The following is a 16,434-nucleotide window of genomic DNA, read 5'->3' as shown; positions in this document are numbered from 1 at the left end:
AGCGCCCCGCCTACACCAGCATTAAAAACATCTTCCAAACCAGCGGAGGCGTCACAAAAATCAGAAATAGTGATAAAATAAACCACTTACCTTTGAAGATCTTGCTCTGTTTGCAATTCCAAGGGTCCCAGCTACACAACAAATGGTTGTTTTGTTCAATAAAGTCATTCTTTCTATCACAAAAAAGTCAGTTTAGTTGGCACGTTTCATTCAGTAATCCACCCGTTCCACTTGTTCAACATGCAGACAAAGGAATCCGAAAAGTTACCAATAAACTTAATCCAAACAAGTCAAACAATGTTTCTAATCAATCCTCTGGTACCTTAATATGTAAATAAAGGATACAATTTAAGACGGAATGTAATATGTTCAATACCGGAGATAAATAACGAAGTGCGCGCCCTCATCCACGCGCGCCACAAGACTACAGTCCAAATGGGAGCCACCTTGAAAAACTACAACTACTAATTCATTTTTCAAAACACAAGCCTGAAACCCTTTCTAAAGACTCTTGACATCTAGTGGAATCAATGGGAACTGCAATCTGGGAGGAATTCCTTTGAATATCTCATAGACAAGCATTTGAATGGACTGTGACCTCAAAAAAGAAATTTCGGATGGATTCTCCTCTGGTTTTCGCCTGCCATATCAATTCTGTTATACTCACAGACATTATTGTAACAGTTTTAGAAACGGCAGAGTGTTTTCCATCCAATGCTACCAATTATATGCATATCCCAGCTTCTGGGCCTGAGTAACAGGCAGTTTACTTTGGGCACGTCAGTCATCTGAAATTCCGAATACTGCCCCCTAGCCTTAAGGAGAAAGTACTGAGTAAAGGGTCTGAATACTTTTATTTAATTATACATTTGCAAAAACTTCTAAAATCTTGGTTTTATTTTTTTCATTATGGGTTATTGTGCGTAGATTAATGAGGGGGAAAAACTATTTAATCAATTTTGGAATAAGGCTGTAACGTAACAAAATGTGGAAAAGGGGAAGGTCTGAATACTTTCTGAATGCATTGTATGATGCCCTAAGTGTTGTGCAAGGTTGGTAGAATCTTATTCAAAATTAATCACATCTAGAACGACTGCAAAAGGTGCTTCCATCAAATATGAACTCAGGGGTGTGAAGACATGCTATCAAGACATCGTCATTTTACATTTGTATTATTTAGGACATTTTTCTATAATCTTTCTTTAACTTTAAAAATGTGGAGTAGAGTGTGTAGGTCGTTAGGATTTTTTGGGGAATGTAATCTCTTGATAGATTACATTTTATGGCAGCTAAATGTGAAGACTGTGCAAGGTGACCATATTACTTACCTAATGGTGTGGAATACTGCCGATATGAGGAGTTCATTGTATATGGCAACAGTCATGTAGCGTGGTTCATGGAAGGCTGACGGTACGGTCCGGACAGCATAGCAGAGGTACACTCCCCACAGAAGAAACAGGAACTCGGCTAGATAAGGAGAGGTCAACAATACAGGTGGGTTAGACCAATGTCCTTAACTCTAAAATAACTCTAAATGCCCTTAATTCTAAATGCCCTTAACTCTAAATGTCCTTCAATCTAAATGTCCTTAACTCTAAATGTCCTTAACTCTCACAAAGAAATAGCAGAGATACAGTATATACTGTATACAACACACAATGACTGCTGACTGAAATTAGATTCTGGAAGTTCTGTATTATTTACGACAACCATTGTTGCTTTGGTTTGTACAAAATGGCAGCAATACAATTCAAGAGTGTCCTCATGTTGCCTTCAAAGAATATGCAGTGTGCACTCCGGGAGAGGGCACTGCTTTGCGGAAACGTTGGCCTATTGTATTGTTGGCTTTGCCTATTGGAATGTTGGGTTTGCACATTGTATTGTTGCATTTGCCTATTGGATTGTTGCGTTTGCCCATTGGATTGTTGGGTTTGCCTATTGGATTGTTGGGTTTGCCTATTGGATTGTTGGGTTTGCCCATTGGATTGTTGCGTTTGCCCATTGGATTGTTGGGTTTGCCCATTGGATTGTTGGGTTTGCCCATTGGATTGTTGGGTTTGCCCATTGGATTGTTGGGTTTGCCCATTGGATTGTTGGGTTTGCCCATTGGGTTGTTGGGTTTGCCCATTGGATTGTTGGGAGCAAATTCGGTTCCTCCGCAAAATGTTTGTGTGTGCGCCAGCTCATGCTTTTTTTCTAGACCCTTCAAAGAATATGAAAAACGATTCCATTTTTAATGAAGCAGCCTTGAATGTTTGACCTGCTATATCTGTTAAACATTCACTGTAATTGTATAAATAATGAATCAATCAGAAGTGTCAATGGTGCTATATCTAAGTACTAAAAACGAGAGACACACTCTAAAAATCCTTCCCTCAAGTTTATTTTGTTTTAATTGCAAACAAAGTTACAAAAGAAAATTCAGTCGGCCAAAATGAGACCTCTCTCACCATTGGGAAGTATACTGACCTCACATCACTAATCTCCACTCACACACCTTTCAAAAGGCATAATTCACTGGGGGAAAAGTGGCCAAATGTACGGCCCTCAGCCTGTCGTTTGATGCACAAAGTGTTGATGGCTGCACATCATGTAGTTACTAGCCACTGACATTTGCTAAGGAGAGTTCCCTTTCTGCCAACATTGATTTCCCACAGCTTGACTGCCAACTCACTGCCTTGTTGCCAAATATGCTGATTGCCAGCCCACTGCCTTGTTGACAGATCTGCTGATTGCCAGCCCACTGCCTTGTTGACAAATATGCTGATTGCCAGCCCACTGCCTTGTTGACAGATCTGCTGATTGCCAGCCCACTGCCTTGTTGACAAATCTGCTGATTGCCAGCCCACTGCCTTGTTGACAGATCTGCTGATTGCCAACCCACTGCCTTGTTGCCAGATCTGCTGATTGCCAACCCACTGCCTTGTTGCCAAATCTGCTGATTGCCAGCCCACTGCCTTGTTGCCAGATTTGCTAACTGCCAACCCACTGCCTTGTTGCCAAATCTGCTGATTGCCAGCCCACTGCCTTGTTGCCAGATCTCCTGCTGGAGAGGGATCCTCTCTAGTGTTCCAAGGTCGCTGGGGATTAGCAGACTGTAAGGCAGTCCAAGTCTCTCATCTCTCCTTTATTCTATGTTCTCAGAACTGTTCTCAGAACTGCTCCCTGTTGTCTGACTTAATGTTATTTGGGAGCGCATAACTGTGATACTAATTTACATTCCTTTCTAAAAACTGTTCTCAGAACTGTACAGTAATCCGTGTCTCTCCTCTCTCCTTTATTCTACGTTCTAAGAAATAGATCATATTCATTCGACACCAAATGGAAGAAAACGTACTGAAACAGGGAGGGACAACTTGGACTTACGGTTTTCTGTTGCAAAACTGCATGCCCCAGTTTTCAGAACTGTCGACTGTCTGACTCACCGTTACTCAGGAACCCATAACATTGACCCTAATTTACATTCCTTTTCCAAGAACTGTTCTCAAAACTGTAAGGCAGTCTCATGTCTCCTTTATTCTGTTCTCAGAACTGTTCTCAGAACTGTTCTCAGAACTGTTCTCAGAACTGCACCCCGAGTCTGACTCATTGTTAGTTTGGAGCCCATAACAGCAAGCCTGATTTACATTCCTTCAATAATTAACACCAAAGACAACATGGGAATCATGTCGGATTGCAGATTATAATTTATAAATAGTGATTAGAGTGTATTATTATTCATGAATATTCATAAATCACAACGACTTATTATAAGATACTTAGTATTTAACCAGTATGCATGGTGAGCTGTTTGTAAATGCTGGTAGGAGGGATAATTCATTTGAACTGACGCAGACATGATTCATACTTTTTTTTAATTAACTACAAAATAATTCATATAATTATTATAGAGCCCCAAATAAAACTGTTTTTTAAAACCTGATAGCACCTTAGATGAGTGGGTATCGCCCTTCAGCCTACTCCCAACCCACACTGCCCTCCCCTATCCTGCACCGCAGACCGACCTCTCCACCATGTATGTATATGTACAGGTTCACTAGCTGTCTCTGCCTTCCCTGCGAAGATGCACAATGTTCTTATTATGCCTTATGTCAACAGCGACCTGAGCTGTCCTCCTCCCTCCTTTACCTGAGCTATCCTCCTCCCTCCTTCACCTGAGCTGTCCTCCTCCCTCCTTTACCTGAGCTGTCCTCCTCCCTCCTTTACCTGAGCTGTCCTCCCCCCTCCTTTACCTGAGCTATCCTCCTCCCTCCTTTACCTGAGCTATCCTCCTCCCTCCTTCACCTGAGCTGTCCTCCCCCTCCTTTACCTGAGCTGTCCCCCCCTTTACCTGAGCTGTCCTCCCCCTCCTTTACCTGAGCTGTCCTCCCCCCCTTTACCTGAGCTGTCCTCCCAAACCTTTACTTGAGCTGTCCTCCCTCCTCCTTTACCTGAGCTGTCCTCCCCCCCTTTACCTGAGCTGTCCTCCCCCTCCTTTACTTGAGCTGTCCTCCCTCCTCCTTTACCTGAGCTGTACTCCCTCCTCCTTTCCCTGAGCTGTCCTCCCCCCTCCCTTGTTTCCCTTTCCATTTTTCCTCGTTGAAAAAACTCTCCGCATCGCTGTCCATATCTCTCTCAGGGTCCTCAGACAGAGCAGAGCTCACCGCCTCTCAGAGATCCATCCACTTAAACAGGGATTAGATGATAGGTCCTGATCCTCAGCTGCCTGTCACATTCCACTCTAGAAGAGGCTCGGCATTTCTCCTATTTTAACTGGTTATTTAGACTGATTAGAGTCCATTTGAGTTTCCACCGATAATCTGGCATCAGGAATGATGAAACAAACAACAACAACAACAATAGCAGCAGCAGTGGCGATGATATTATTTTTATTTTACGTTTATTTTACCAGGGAAGACATATTTACACCTAGGTCTCTTTTTGAAATGTGCCCTGCATGATACAAATATACATATTATACATAAAATATTTATATATTTATACACATTAAAAATTATGGCCTAGTCTGATGAGTACAGGGGAAACCCGTCTTGGTGATTCCTGGTATATGATCAAAATAAATCAAATCACAGCACATTTTTGGACTCATTCAGCAGTTTTTACCTGATCAAGTACAATACCATTGGAAATTATTGCTAAACTTAAGTTGAAAATTATGCTGTCGCTGCTTCCTGTTGGCAAGACATTGATAAATAGCCCAATGTCAAAACTCAGTTTTAAAGTGTCCAAATCAATAACCAATATACAGAAACTGTTTTGTGATATATTGAAAACCAAAACATTTGCTATCTACACATCATATTACTTGTATTTTTTTTAAAACAAGTATCTTATCTTATTTTTTAAAACTTAGAGACATTTTAAACACTGTTGTTTTGTCAAGTGGCAATAAATCACTCATCGATTAGGGCGGGATACGCGCTGTTGAAACTACCACAACTCAAAAACCACACGCTGAAATCAAAAGAACAGCAGGCAAAGGTGTGGGGTGTAGCTATGTTTAAACTAACACTATTCAAGGGTCGGCAGGTAGCCTAGTGGTTAGAGCGTTGGACTAGTAACCGAAAGGTTGCAAGATCAAATCCCTGAGCTGACAAGGTAAAAATATGTTGTTCTGCCCCTGAACAAGGCAGTTAACCCACTGTTCCTAGGCCGTCATTGAAAAAAAGAATTTGTTCTTAACTGACTTGACAAGTTAAATAAAGAATGAAACTTGGAATAAACCTATACATGGTTAGTTAGATGAAAACTATAAGGAACAGACCCATTTTTCTGTTAGTATCACACCCTGATCTGTTTCACCTGTCTTTGTGCTTGTTTCCACCCCCCACCAGGTGTCTCCAATATTCCCTCATTATCCCCTGTGTGTTTGTCTGTGGCCAGTTTGTCTTGTCAAGTCCTACCAGCGTGTTTCCTGTGTTCTAGTCTCCCCAGTTCTGACCTTTCTGCCTGCCCTGTACCTGCCTGACTGAAAGTGATAGGAAAGTGATATCACAACTTAAAATTGAGAAGGCAGGTTTATCTCCACCACCTTCTTCAAAAAAGTTTTTAATAGCATATCTGAAGAACTGAAGAACAAGCTATTGTTAATCTCTCCCTGTTCACAGGCACGAAAAACTGCTATGGAGAAACCCCTTCTGAAGAAAAGTAATCTAGATTCTTCAGCTCTTAGCAATTTTCGACCAATCTCCAACCTCCCATTCTTAAGCAAAATTCTGGAGAAATTGTTTTTCAAACAGCTAAATTATTTTTAAGTGGCAACTGTATTTTGGAAAAATTCCAATCTGGTTTTCGTGCCCACCACAGTAGTCTTAGGTAAAGTGTTAAATGATCTTAGAGCCAACACAGCTTCCAAACAGCTCTCTGTCTTTGTACTATTGGATTTGTGTGCTGCATTTGACACTGTTGACCATTATGTCCTTCTGGACAGACTGGAGTGGTGGGTTGGCCTCTCTGATCCAGTTCTCTCAGGCTGATACAGAAAGACTCATCCATGCTTTTATTACAAGCAGTCTTGACTACTGTAATGCCCTCCTGTCTGGTCTACCCAAGAAAGCTATTGGTCAACTGCAAAACATACAGAATGCTGCAACACGGGTACTGACCAAGACCAGACGGAGAGCACACATTACACCGGTTTTAAGGTCTCTGCACTGACTGCCTGTGAGTTTTAGAATACATTTTAAGATTCTTCTATTAGTTTTCAAATCAGTCCGCGATTGTGCACCCCAATACATGTCAGACATGCTTTTAAGTTATGTTCCCAGTACCCTTCTAGGCTCGGCCTAATTTATGTGCTCTGAAGTTGAGCTGGAGTTGCATGGAAAATGGTCCAGGAACAGGACGATGCCAAAGGACAAATCAGCCCTTCCCTCTCTTAGGGGCTAAAACATATCTCTGCTATAGTATCCAGAGGACTGACTATAGAAGGAGTGATATAATAATACTATATTATATAATAATACTATATGATAGAATAATACTATATGATATGATATAATAATACTATACGATAGAATAATACTATACTATATTATAGAATAATACTATGTGATAGAATAATACTATAGTATATGATAGAATAATACTATATTATAGAATAATACTATATGATGAATACTACTATATGATATAATAATACTATATGATATAATAATACTATATGATGAATACTACTATATGATATAATAATACTATATGATATAATAATACTATATGATGAATAATAATATATGATAGAATCATAAAACACGGGACCGCGTCCATTGCCCTTGTTTAGCAAGAGAGACAGCCTTTGCACTTCTTGCAGTCTCCTCCTGTCTGCGCACCTCCTCGACCACCAGCTTCCTGCGTTCAGATGTTGTTGCCTTATGGAACGTTGGTTTGCTTGCTACCAGGCCAAAGCCTCCTCTTCCATGCTGGATATTCCCCACAATGTCTTGGTGTCTCAGGGCTGATGTTGCTTGCTGCACAGCCTTGGATGATGTCCATTTCCGTCCAGTTTGTATGGGAGGTGCAGCCTTGCTAATGGTCTGGTCTTTGGAGTCCTTCAATGTCATCTGAAGTCTTACTTTAGAGCACTTGTACTCCTCCGTTAGACTTGTAAGAGGTAGTTCAAGGACCCCTTTGCCATAGAGGCCGATGTTACTCAAGAATCGTGGGACACCCAGCCATTTCTTCACGTATGAGGTAATGGTTCGCTCCATCTTCTCCACTGTTGTTATTGGGACCTCATAGACGGTGAGTGGCCACATTACCCGGGGGAGAAGTCCAAACTGTAGGCACCAAAGCTTGAGCCTCCCAGGCAGTAGGGTCTTGTTGATGTTCTCAAGACCGTCGGCGATGTCCTGCCTTACTTGCTGCACTTGATCTTTATCCCGGAGGCTTTCGTTGTACCATCTACCCAGGCTCTTGATGGGTTGCTCAGACACCGTTGGTATCGGGTCATCTCCAATGCAGAACCTCACATCTTTAAGCTGTCCCTTGACTATGGAAATGCTTCGAGATTTGCTTGGCTTGATTTTCATCCGGGCCCACTTGATGTTATCCTGCAGTTTTGCAAGTAGCCGCCTGGTGCATGCTGCAGTGGTGGTCAGTGTAGTCATGTCATCCATGTATGCTCGGATAGGTGGGAGACGGAGCCCCTCCTTAGTTCTCTCACCGCCGACCACCCATCTCGATGCCCTGATGATGACTTCCATGGCCATAGTGAAGGCCAGAGGAGAAATTGTACAGCCTGCCATTATGCCTACTTCCAAGCGCTGCCATGTTGTTGTGAAGTCAGGTGTTGTGAAACACAATTGCAGGTCTTGGAAATAGGCCTTTACCAGTGTAGTGATGGGTTCTGGTACGTGGAAAATGTTGAAGGATTCCCAGAGGAGTTCATGGGGAACTGAGCCAAAGGCATTGGCCAGGTCGAGGAAGATGACATAGAGGTCTCTCTTGTCCTTCTTAGCTGTTTGGATCTGGTGCCAAATCATACTAGTATGTTCCAGGCAACCAGAGAAACCAGGAATGCCTGCTTTCTGTACAGATGTATCAATGTACTTGTTCCTTTCCAGATAAGTGGACAGCCTCTGTGCTATTATACTGAAAAAGATCTTCCCTTCGACGTTGAGAAGGGAGATTGGTCGGAATTGACTGATGTCTGTCGCATCCTTCTCTTTCGGGATTAGCACACCACCAGCCCTTCGCCATGCCTTTGGTATTATTTCCTTCTGCCAAACTATCCTCATGAGCCTCCAAAGAAAGCGTAGAACATCCGGGGCGTTCTTGTAGAGCTTGTATGGTACTCCATTAGGCCCAGGAGCCGAGGCCGCTCTTGCTCTTCGGACAACGTTCCCTACTTCCCTCCATTTTGGAGGGTCAGTGTCCAGATTGAATTCTGGTGGTTGAATAGGTGGGATGTCATGTGGGATGATTATCTGCTCATGCCTTTTCATGTCCTGGTGGACCTTTTCCAGATGTTCTTCCAGTTCAGGCTTTGGAGTTTTTAGGATTCCGCACTTTTCCTTTGTGAAGAGATCTTTGACAAACTTAAAGGGGTTTTTATAGAACTGTGTTCTTGAGTGTTCCTTCTTCCTACGAAGTTTCCTTAAGTTTTCCGCTCTTCGCAAGGTTGCCAGCCGACATTTAATGTCTGCTTGGAGTAGCATGAGACCTTCTCTCTCTGCATCAGAGGCCTTCTTCCACTGCTTCCTCAGCTGCCTTCTCTCTCTGACAAGTATCTCGATCTCCTGCTGCCTCCTAGATTTGGCTGGTGCGGGTGGTGTCTTGCCACTTCTCCTTTCATTTACTCCAAAGAGCTCTTCTCCGTAGTGGTAGATAATGTCTCCCATCCTTTCAAGCTTTTTCTCTGCTGTTCCTACCTGTTGTTCCAAGATTTTTGTCAGGTCGTTGTTGATTGTTTCCCACTCTCTCTTTTCAACAGCTTTGGGCCACTTCACACTCGGTCTGTGCCCTTTGATCTTTTCCTGTTTTAGAGGTCTCTGTGGTTGGGTGAGTTCATCCACCGGCATTTCTGTGCTTGTGTTATCCTCCTCGGTTACAGGGGTGCTGATGCTCTGCAAACTTTGGTTTGCGTCCCGTCGCTGTGCTTCATTCGACTGATTTGACTGGCTGCTTCGTAAGAAGTACTGGTCAATGCGAGGTCCCTGTCTCTGCTCTCCCAAGCACCTTTTTCTCCCTTGATGGATCCTTAACCCCCTTGCCGATGTTACTCTCTCCCAACCACAGCTGCACGCCTGAAGTGTGTGTCCTGCTGCTGTTATGGTTGTCTCATGTGCTGTGTTCCTACTCGTAGTCGTTTCCGTTCCTGGGTCCCTAACCATGTGATCAGTCGTTGAGCCATCTTGCGCCCCAGCTCTCGCAGGCTCTAGGGGTATGTTCCTTTGTTGACTTTCAGTAGCACTTAGCGGGTGTCTCCAACATACTGAAACAGCGTTGGAGACTGCCAACATGGGTAGCTAGCCCATGACAGCCCCAGTGGGGTCTATTCCCTCCGGTCAGCTGTCTCTCCAAGCTGTCACACAGACTTTCCTATGTTGTCAGCTGTCCTTTCACAGCAGTCACTGGACTGGTCCAGATGATCAGAATCATAAAACGAGATGTTAAAAACTGTCCATTGTGCCAATAGATGGAATGCACTCGCATGAGATTTGCCGTGATGTTGACAGAGTGGCATGGGAGGTTTATTTCTTAGACTGGGTTAAGATGTCAATTTTGGGACACATCCTCAGTAGTGTGCCTTCGAATCAGTGGGAGTTTCGGCCTTTAATCACTAAACACTCTCATCAAAGGTGGCCAGCTAAAGGGTGATCAAGCCTTAGCTTGTGTCCCATGCCCAATTAAGATGTCCCACGGGACTATGCAAGGCAGGGGCGTCCTCTTCCCTGAGCCAGTCCTACAGCTGACCGCATACCTCATATGCCCTCCTCAAGTTGGAGGGATCTGAATTGGGTTCTCAGGTGGGGGTGGGGGGTCATGAAGTTATAGCCCAGCAAGGGTCCTTCCGTTTGATCCAGATCCACTGGCTGCCTCTTTCAGCTGCTTGAGAAACTGCTCTGACGGTCTGCCGCAGAGCCTGTCCATGGATTCCAAGTTCTTTCAGCAACCTGATGGTGGAAGAAGCCACGAATCCTCTGCATCCCACTTCAACTGGCCAGACTTTTGCATTCCAGCCACGCTGAGTTGCGTCTGCTGCCAACTCTGTGTAACGCAGTTTCTTACGCTCGTAGGCCTCTTCAACAGAGTTTTCCCACGGGACTGTGAGCTCTATGATGTACACAGCCTTTCGTGAAGGGGACCAGAGTACCATGTCTGGCCTAAGGTTGGTAGAAGCAATCTCAGGTGGAAAAATTAGTTGCTGGCCAATATCGACAAAAATAGAATAATACTATATGATGAATAATACTATATGATAGAATAATACTATATTATATAATAATACTGTATGATAGAATAATACTATATTATATTATACTATACGATAGAATAATACTATACTATATTGTAGAATAATACTATGCGATAGAATAATACTATATTATAGAATAATACTATATTATCCTGGTTTCTATCTGAAACGTGTTCCCTGAGGATAACTCTGATGCTACAGTACAATGCATTCGGAAAGTATTCAGACCCCTTGACTTTTTCCACATTTTGTTACGTTACAGCCATATTCTAAAATGGATTTTAAAAATGTTTTCCTCATCAATCTACACACAAAAGACCCCATAATGACAAAGAAAAAATGGTTTTTAGACATTTTTGCAAATGTATATAAAAAAATATAATATATATCACATTTACACAAGTATTCAGACCCTTTACTCAGTACTTTGTTGAAGCACATTTGGGAGCCATTACAGCCTCTAGTTTTCTTGGGTATGAAGCTACAAGCTTGGCACACCTGTATTTGGGGAGTTTCTCCCATTCTTCTCTGCAGATCCTCTCAAGCTCTGTCAGGTTGGTTGGGGAGTGTTGCTGCACAGCTATTTTCAGGTCTCTCCAGAGATGTTTGATCGAGTTCAAGTCCGGGCTCTGGCTGGGCCACTCAAGGACATTCAGAGACTTGTCCCGAATCCACTCCTGCGTTGTCTTGGCTGTGTGCTTAAAGTCGTTGTGCGCTCTGGAGCAGGTTTTCATCATAGATCTCTCTCTGTTCTTTGCTCTGTTCATCTTTCCCTCAGTCCTGACTAGTCTTCCAGTTCCTGCTGCTGAAAAACATCCCTACAGCATGATGCTGCCACCACCATGCTTCACCGTAGGGATGGTGCCAGATTTCCTTCAGACGTGACGTTTGGCATTCAGGCCAAAGAGTTCAATCTTGGTTTCATCAGACCAGAAAATCTTGTTTCTCATGGTCTGAGAGTCCTTTAGTTGGCTTTTGGCAAACTCCAAGCGGGCTGTCATGTGCCTTTTACTGAAGAGTGGCTTCTGTCTGGCCACTCTACCATAATGGCCTGATTGGTGGCATGCTACAGAGATTGTTGTCCTTCTGGAAGTTTCTCCCATCTCCACAGAGGAACTCTAGAGCTCTGTCAGAGTGACCATCAGATTCTTGGTCACCTCTCCGACCAAGGCCCTTCTGCCCAGATTGCTCAGTTTGGCTGGGCGGCCAGATCTAGGAAGAATCTTGGTGGTTCCAAACTTCTTCTATTTAATAATGATGGAGGCAACTGTGTTCTTAGGGACCTTCAATGCTGCAGAAAAGTTCTGGTACCCTTCCCCAGACCTGTGCCTCGACACAATCCCGTCTCGGAGCTCTATGGACAATTCCTTCGACGTCATGTCTTGGTTTTTGCTCTGACATGTATTGTCAACTGTGGGACCTTATATAGACAGGTGTGTGCCTTTCCAAATCATGTCCAATCAATTGAATTTACCACAAGTGGACTACAATCAAGTTGTAGAAAACATCTCAAGGATGATCAATGGAAACAGGATGCACCTGAGCTTCGAGTCTGACCTTCGAGAAATTCCGAGTCTCATAGCAAGGGGTCTGAATTCTTATGTAAATAAGGTATTTCAGTTTGAGTTTTTTTGTACATTTGCAAAAATGTCTAAAAACCTGTTTTCCCTTTGTCATTCTGGAGAATTGTGTGCAGATTGAGGAGGATATTTTTTTATTGAATACATTTTAGAATAAGGCTGTAACAAAATGTGGAAAAAGTCAACGGGTCTGAATATTTTCCAAAGGCACTGTGTCTGGATGTATGATCTCTATGCAAATGTTTTTATGGTCCAGGAATTCTGTCTTATTTCCATTGATCTCATCCCCCACCACAAGCCTTTAAATGCTGTGACACCCTGTGGAGATTGGGCCAGGAAGTGTTGAGGTTACTGTAAACTTGGTATTTTTTTGACTGGTTAATGGTGGTTGGTTTTGGGTTGAAAGGTTACACTGTCATATGTTATAAATGGAATTACATGCCTTTGTTCTTTCTCTTATCGTGTTTCCAGTCATGGAGGAAGGTTGTATGATCAATTCATCATCAAATCCAAATCAAATAAAATGTTATTGGTCACATACACATATTTAGCTGATGTTATTGCTTGTAGCAAAATGCTTGTAGGAATTTACTAGGCTTCTAGGACTCTGGCCTAGTAAGCATCTCTTTAATCGTGTTTTGTCCTGCTTGGAATAATGACTTGTAATGCTTCTTAATGCGTATCTTAATTTATGCCTTGCATGTGAATCCATGAATTGTACAATGTTAATTAAATATTTGTCTTTGATATAGACAATTCCCAGACCAATTCTTGCTAGTCAACGTCATCTCATTGCCTAACGCTTGTTTATATTAATTATCTTTATGGAGTCAGATAAACATTTTAATAGGCTAATTGCTTCGTCTTTTTACGAGTGACGTGAGGTACTTATAATTTCATATATGATAACAATGGCTGTACACTGCACCCTCAGGTCCTCTGTCACTGGCCTTTTAACTCTCCTAAAGCCTGGGACCAAGAGGCATGGAGAGGCAGCCTTTAGTTACTATGCCCCCAGCCCTCTGCCAGAGAACCTGAGGGGACCAAGAGGCATGGAGAGGCAGCCTTTAGTTACTATGCCCCCAGCCTCTGCCAGAGAACCTGAGGGGACCAAGAGGCATGGAGAGGCAGCCTTTAGTTACTATGCCCCCAGCCTCTGCCAGAGAACCTGAGGGGACCAAGAGGCATGGAGAGGCAGCCTTTAGTTACTATGCCCCCAGCCCTCTGCCAGAGAACCTGAGGGGACCAAGAGGCATGGAGAGGCAGCCTTTAGTTACTATGCCCCCAGCCCTCTGCCAGAGAATCTGAGGGGACCAAGAGGCATGGAGAGGCAGCCTTTAGTTACTATGCCCCCAGCCTTTAGTTACTATGCCCCCAGCCCTCTGCCAGAGAACCTGAGGGGACCAAGAGGCATGGAGAGGCAGCCTTTAGTTACTATGCCCCCAGCCCTCTGCCAGAGAACCTGAGGGGACCAAGAGGCATGGAGAGGCAGCCTTTAGTTACTATGCCCCCAGCCCTCTGCCAGAGAACCTGAGGGGACCAAGAGGCATGGAGAGGCAGCCTTTAGTTACTATGCCCCCAGCCCTCTGCCAGAGAACCTGAGGGGACCAAGAGGCATGGAGAGGCAGCCTTTAGTTACTATGCCCCCAGCCCTCTGCCAGAGAACCTGAATGGGGGTTGAAACTGTGGACATATTTAAAAGAGATCTTAAAACACACCTCTTTAGCTTTGCTTTTCCTTAGGGTACTTTTTAGTCTTTCAGTTTTTATTATTATTATTTTGTTTTTTATCCTCCTAAATTTGTTGTGTAGTAAATATTTCAGTTTTAATTTTCATTGTTTATCATTTATTTTCTGTGAAGCACATTCTGTTGCGTTCCATGTCTGAAATGTGCTGTATAAATAAAGCTTGATTTTATTTGATAATTTCAATCATTTTTTGGCTTTAACAATGTCATTTCAACTAGTTTGCCCACTTGGTAATTGACTAGGGATATTGACAAGAGGTCCACACTTCCGTCACAACTCACCAACTGCCATCATGTAATCCCAGCGGTCCAGCAGGCACATGCTGAACTGCAGCCCGTCGGGGGTGAGGCCCACATCGATGAGGGCCGACGTCCGGTCAGGTGTCTGACACACGGCCGAGGTCCAGGCCACCAGAAACCACAGCACCACCAGCAGGATGACCCCCAGCAGACGCAGCACCCGCCAGCTGGTGATGTAGGGCGTCCGCTGTGCCGTACGGGACAGGAACACCTTCAGCACCCTGGAGGAGAGAAGAGAGAGAAGGGTTGTTTCTGTTCTCAAATTTGGCACGTGACGTCTAATAGTGTTTTTTTTAGGGCTTTATGGTTCTCGTTGAGAAGACGTCATATAACCAGATTACAACCAACTGGTGTCTGTTACAACCAGATTACAACCAACTGGTGTCTGTTATATATAACCAGATTACAACCAACTGGTGTCTGTTATATATAACCAGATTACAACCAACTGGTGTCTGTTATAACCAGATTACAACCAACTGGTGTCTGTTATATATAACCAGACTAAAACCAACTGGTGTCTGTTATAACCAGATTACAACCAACTGGTGTCTGTTATATATAACCAGATTACAACCAACTGGTGTCTGTTATAACCAAATTACAACCAACTGGTGTCTGTTATATATAACCAGATTACAACCAACTGGTCTGCTAGCATTCATTACACTGTATTATTCCTTCTACCACTGCTAGCATTCATTACACTGTATTATTCCTTCTACCACTGCTAGCATTCATTACACTGTATTATTCCTTCTACCACTGCTAGCATTCATTACACTGCATTATTCCTTCTACCACTGCTAGCATTCATTACACTGCATTATTCCTTCTACCACTGCTAGCATTCATTACACTGCATTATTCCTTCTACCACTGCTAGCATTCATTACACTGCATTATTCCTTCTACCAGTGTTAGCATTCATTACACTGCATTATTCCTTCTACCACTGTTAGCATTCATTTCACTGCATTATTCCTTCTACCACTGGTAGCATTCATTACACTGCATTATTCCTTCTACCACTGCTAGCATTCATCAGTGTTACGGCTTCCGTTATTACTTCTCCTATACTACTGCTGAAAGACCCTTGCCAGAGCTAGCAACAGTGTGTTCTCTGAAGTGTGGTCTAGATTAGCATAGATATAAGGAGCTATTTCAACCTCTGGGGTCTCCGAGGGACAGACTATGATTGATCCTGCCTCATCTTTGATATCTGTGTGGGATTCTCCTATATTGAACTGACACTAAGGTTAGGTTTCAAGCCCATCACACCACGAGGAACTTAAATTGTAATTTTGTCAGGGGAAGTAGCAGGCTGCCCTTTGGCCCCCTATTTTCTGCACTCACAAAACTATATTAACTGAAGTGGGAGTGGACAATACACACACACACACACACACACACACACACACACACACACACACACACACACACACACACACACACACACACACACACACACACACACACACACACACACACACACACACACACACACACACACAATTTCTTACACACACTTGATCAGATTGAGTTGTTTCTCTGCTGTCTCTGCGAAATGTAAAAAGGCCAACATGAAAGCCAAGTCATTTCCAGAGGAGAGTGGAGAGAACTCTATGCTACGGTAGGTAGTGATTGAGAATGTAAAGTGCTACCTATGCCACTGTCCACTCACTTTGACTACTAAGTAGCAAAATAGAACAATGGCAAACCAGGACCAATTCTGAGAGGAACCTGTTTATTGGAGGGCACTCTACAGGGCAAACTCATTAAGGAGCATCTTTGGGAAAAATCGTTGGGAGAAAAGACAGAAAGTTCTAGGCAGAACACTGCAGAAGTGTTCTCATTTGGCCAAATCACATTTTATTTGTCACATGCCCCGA

General features: G+C 43.3%; 1 protein-coding gene across 1 annotated transcript in view; it reads right to left on the bottom strand.

The window, feature by feature from the left end:
* LOC139375831 (metabotropic glycine receptor-like) overlaps positions 1–16,434 on the bottom strand; it is a 111,315-nt gene that overhangs the window by 19,099 nt on the left and 75,782 nt on the right. Inside the window, exons 7-8 of the mRNA XM_071117731.1 lie at positions 14,525–14,763; positions 1,329–1,467 (exon numbers count right to left, since the gene is read on the bottom strand). Of these exons, the coding sequence (XP_070973832.1) occupies positions 1,329–1,467; positions 14,525–14,763 (378 nt within the window). The remainder of the gene's footprint in view (positions 1–1,328; positions 1,468–14,524; positions 14,764–16,434) is intronic.

This window comes from Oncorhynchus clarkii, chromosome 20 (genome assembly GCF_045791955.1).
Source record: "Oncorhynchus clarkii lewisi isolate Uvic-CL-2024 chromosome 20, UVic_Ocla_1.0, whole genome shotgun sequence".
Taxonomy (NCBI): domain Eukaryota; kingdom Metazoa; phylum Chordata; class Actinopteri; order Salmoniformes; family Salmonidae; genus Oncorhynchus; species Oncorhynchus clarkii.
The sequence above is the reverse complement of the archived record's forward strand: the minus strand, read 5'-3'. Positions and strand labels throughout refer to the sequence as shown.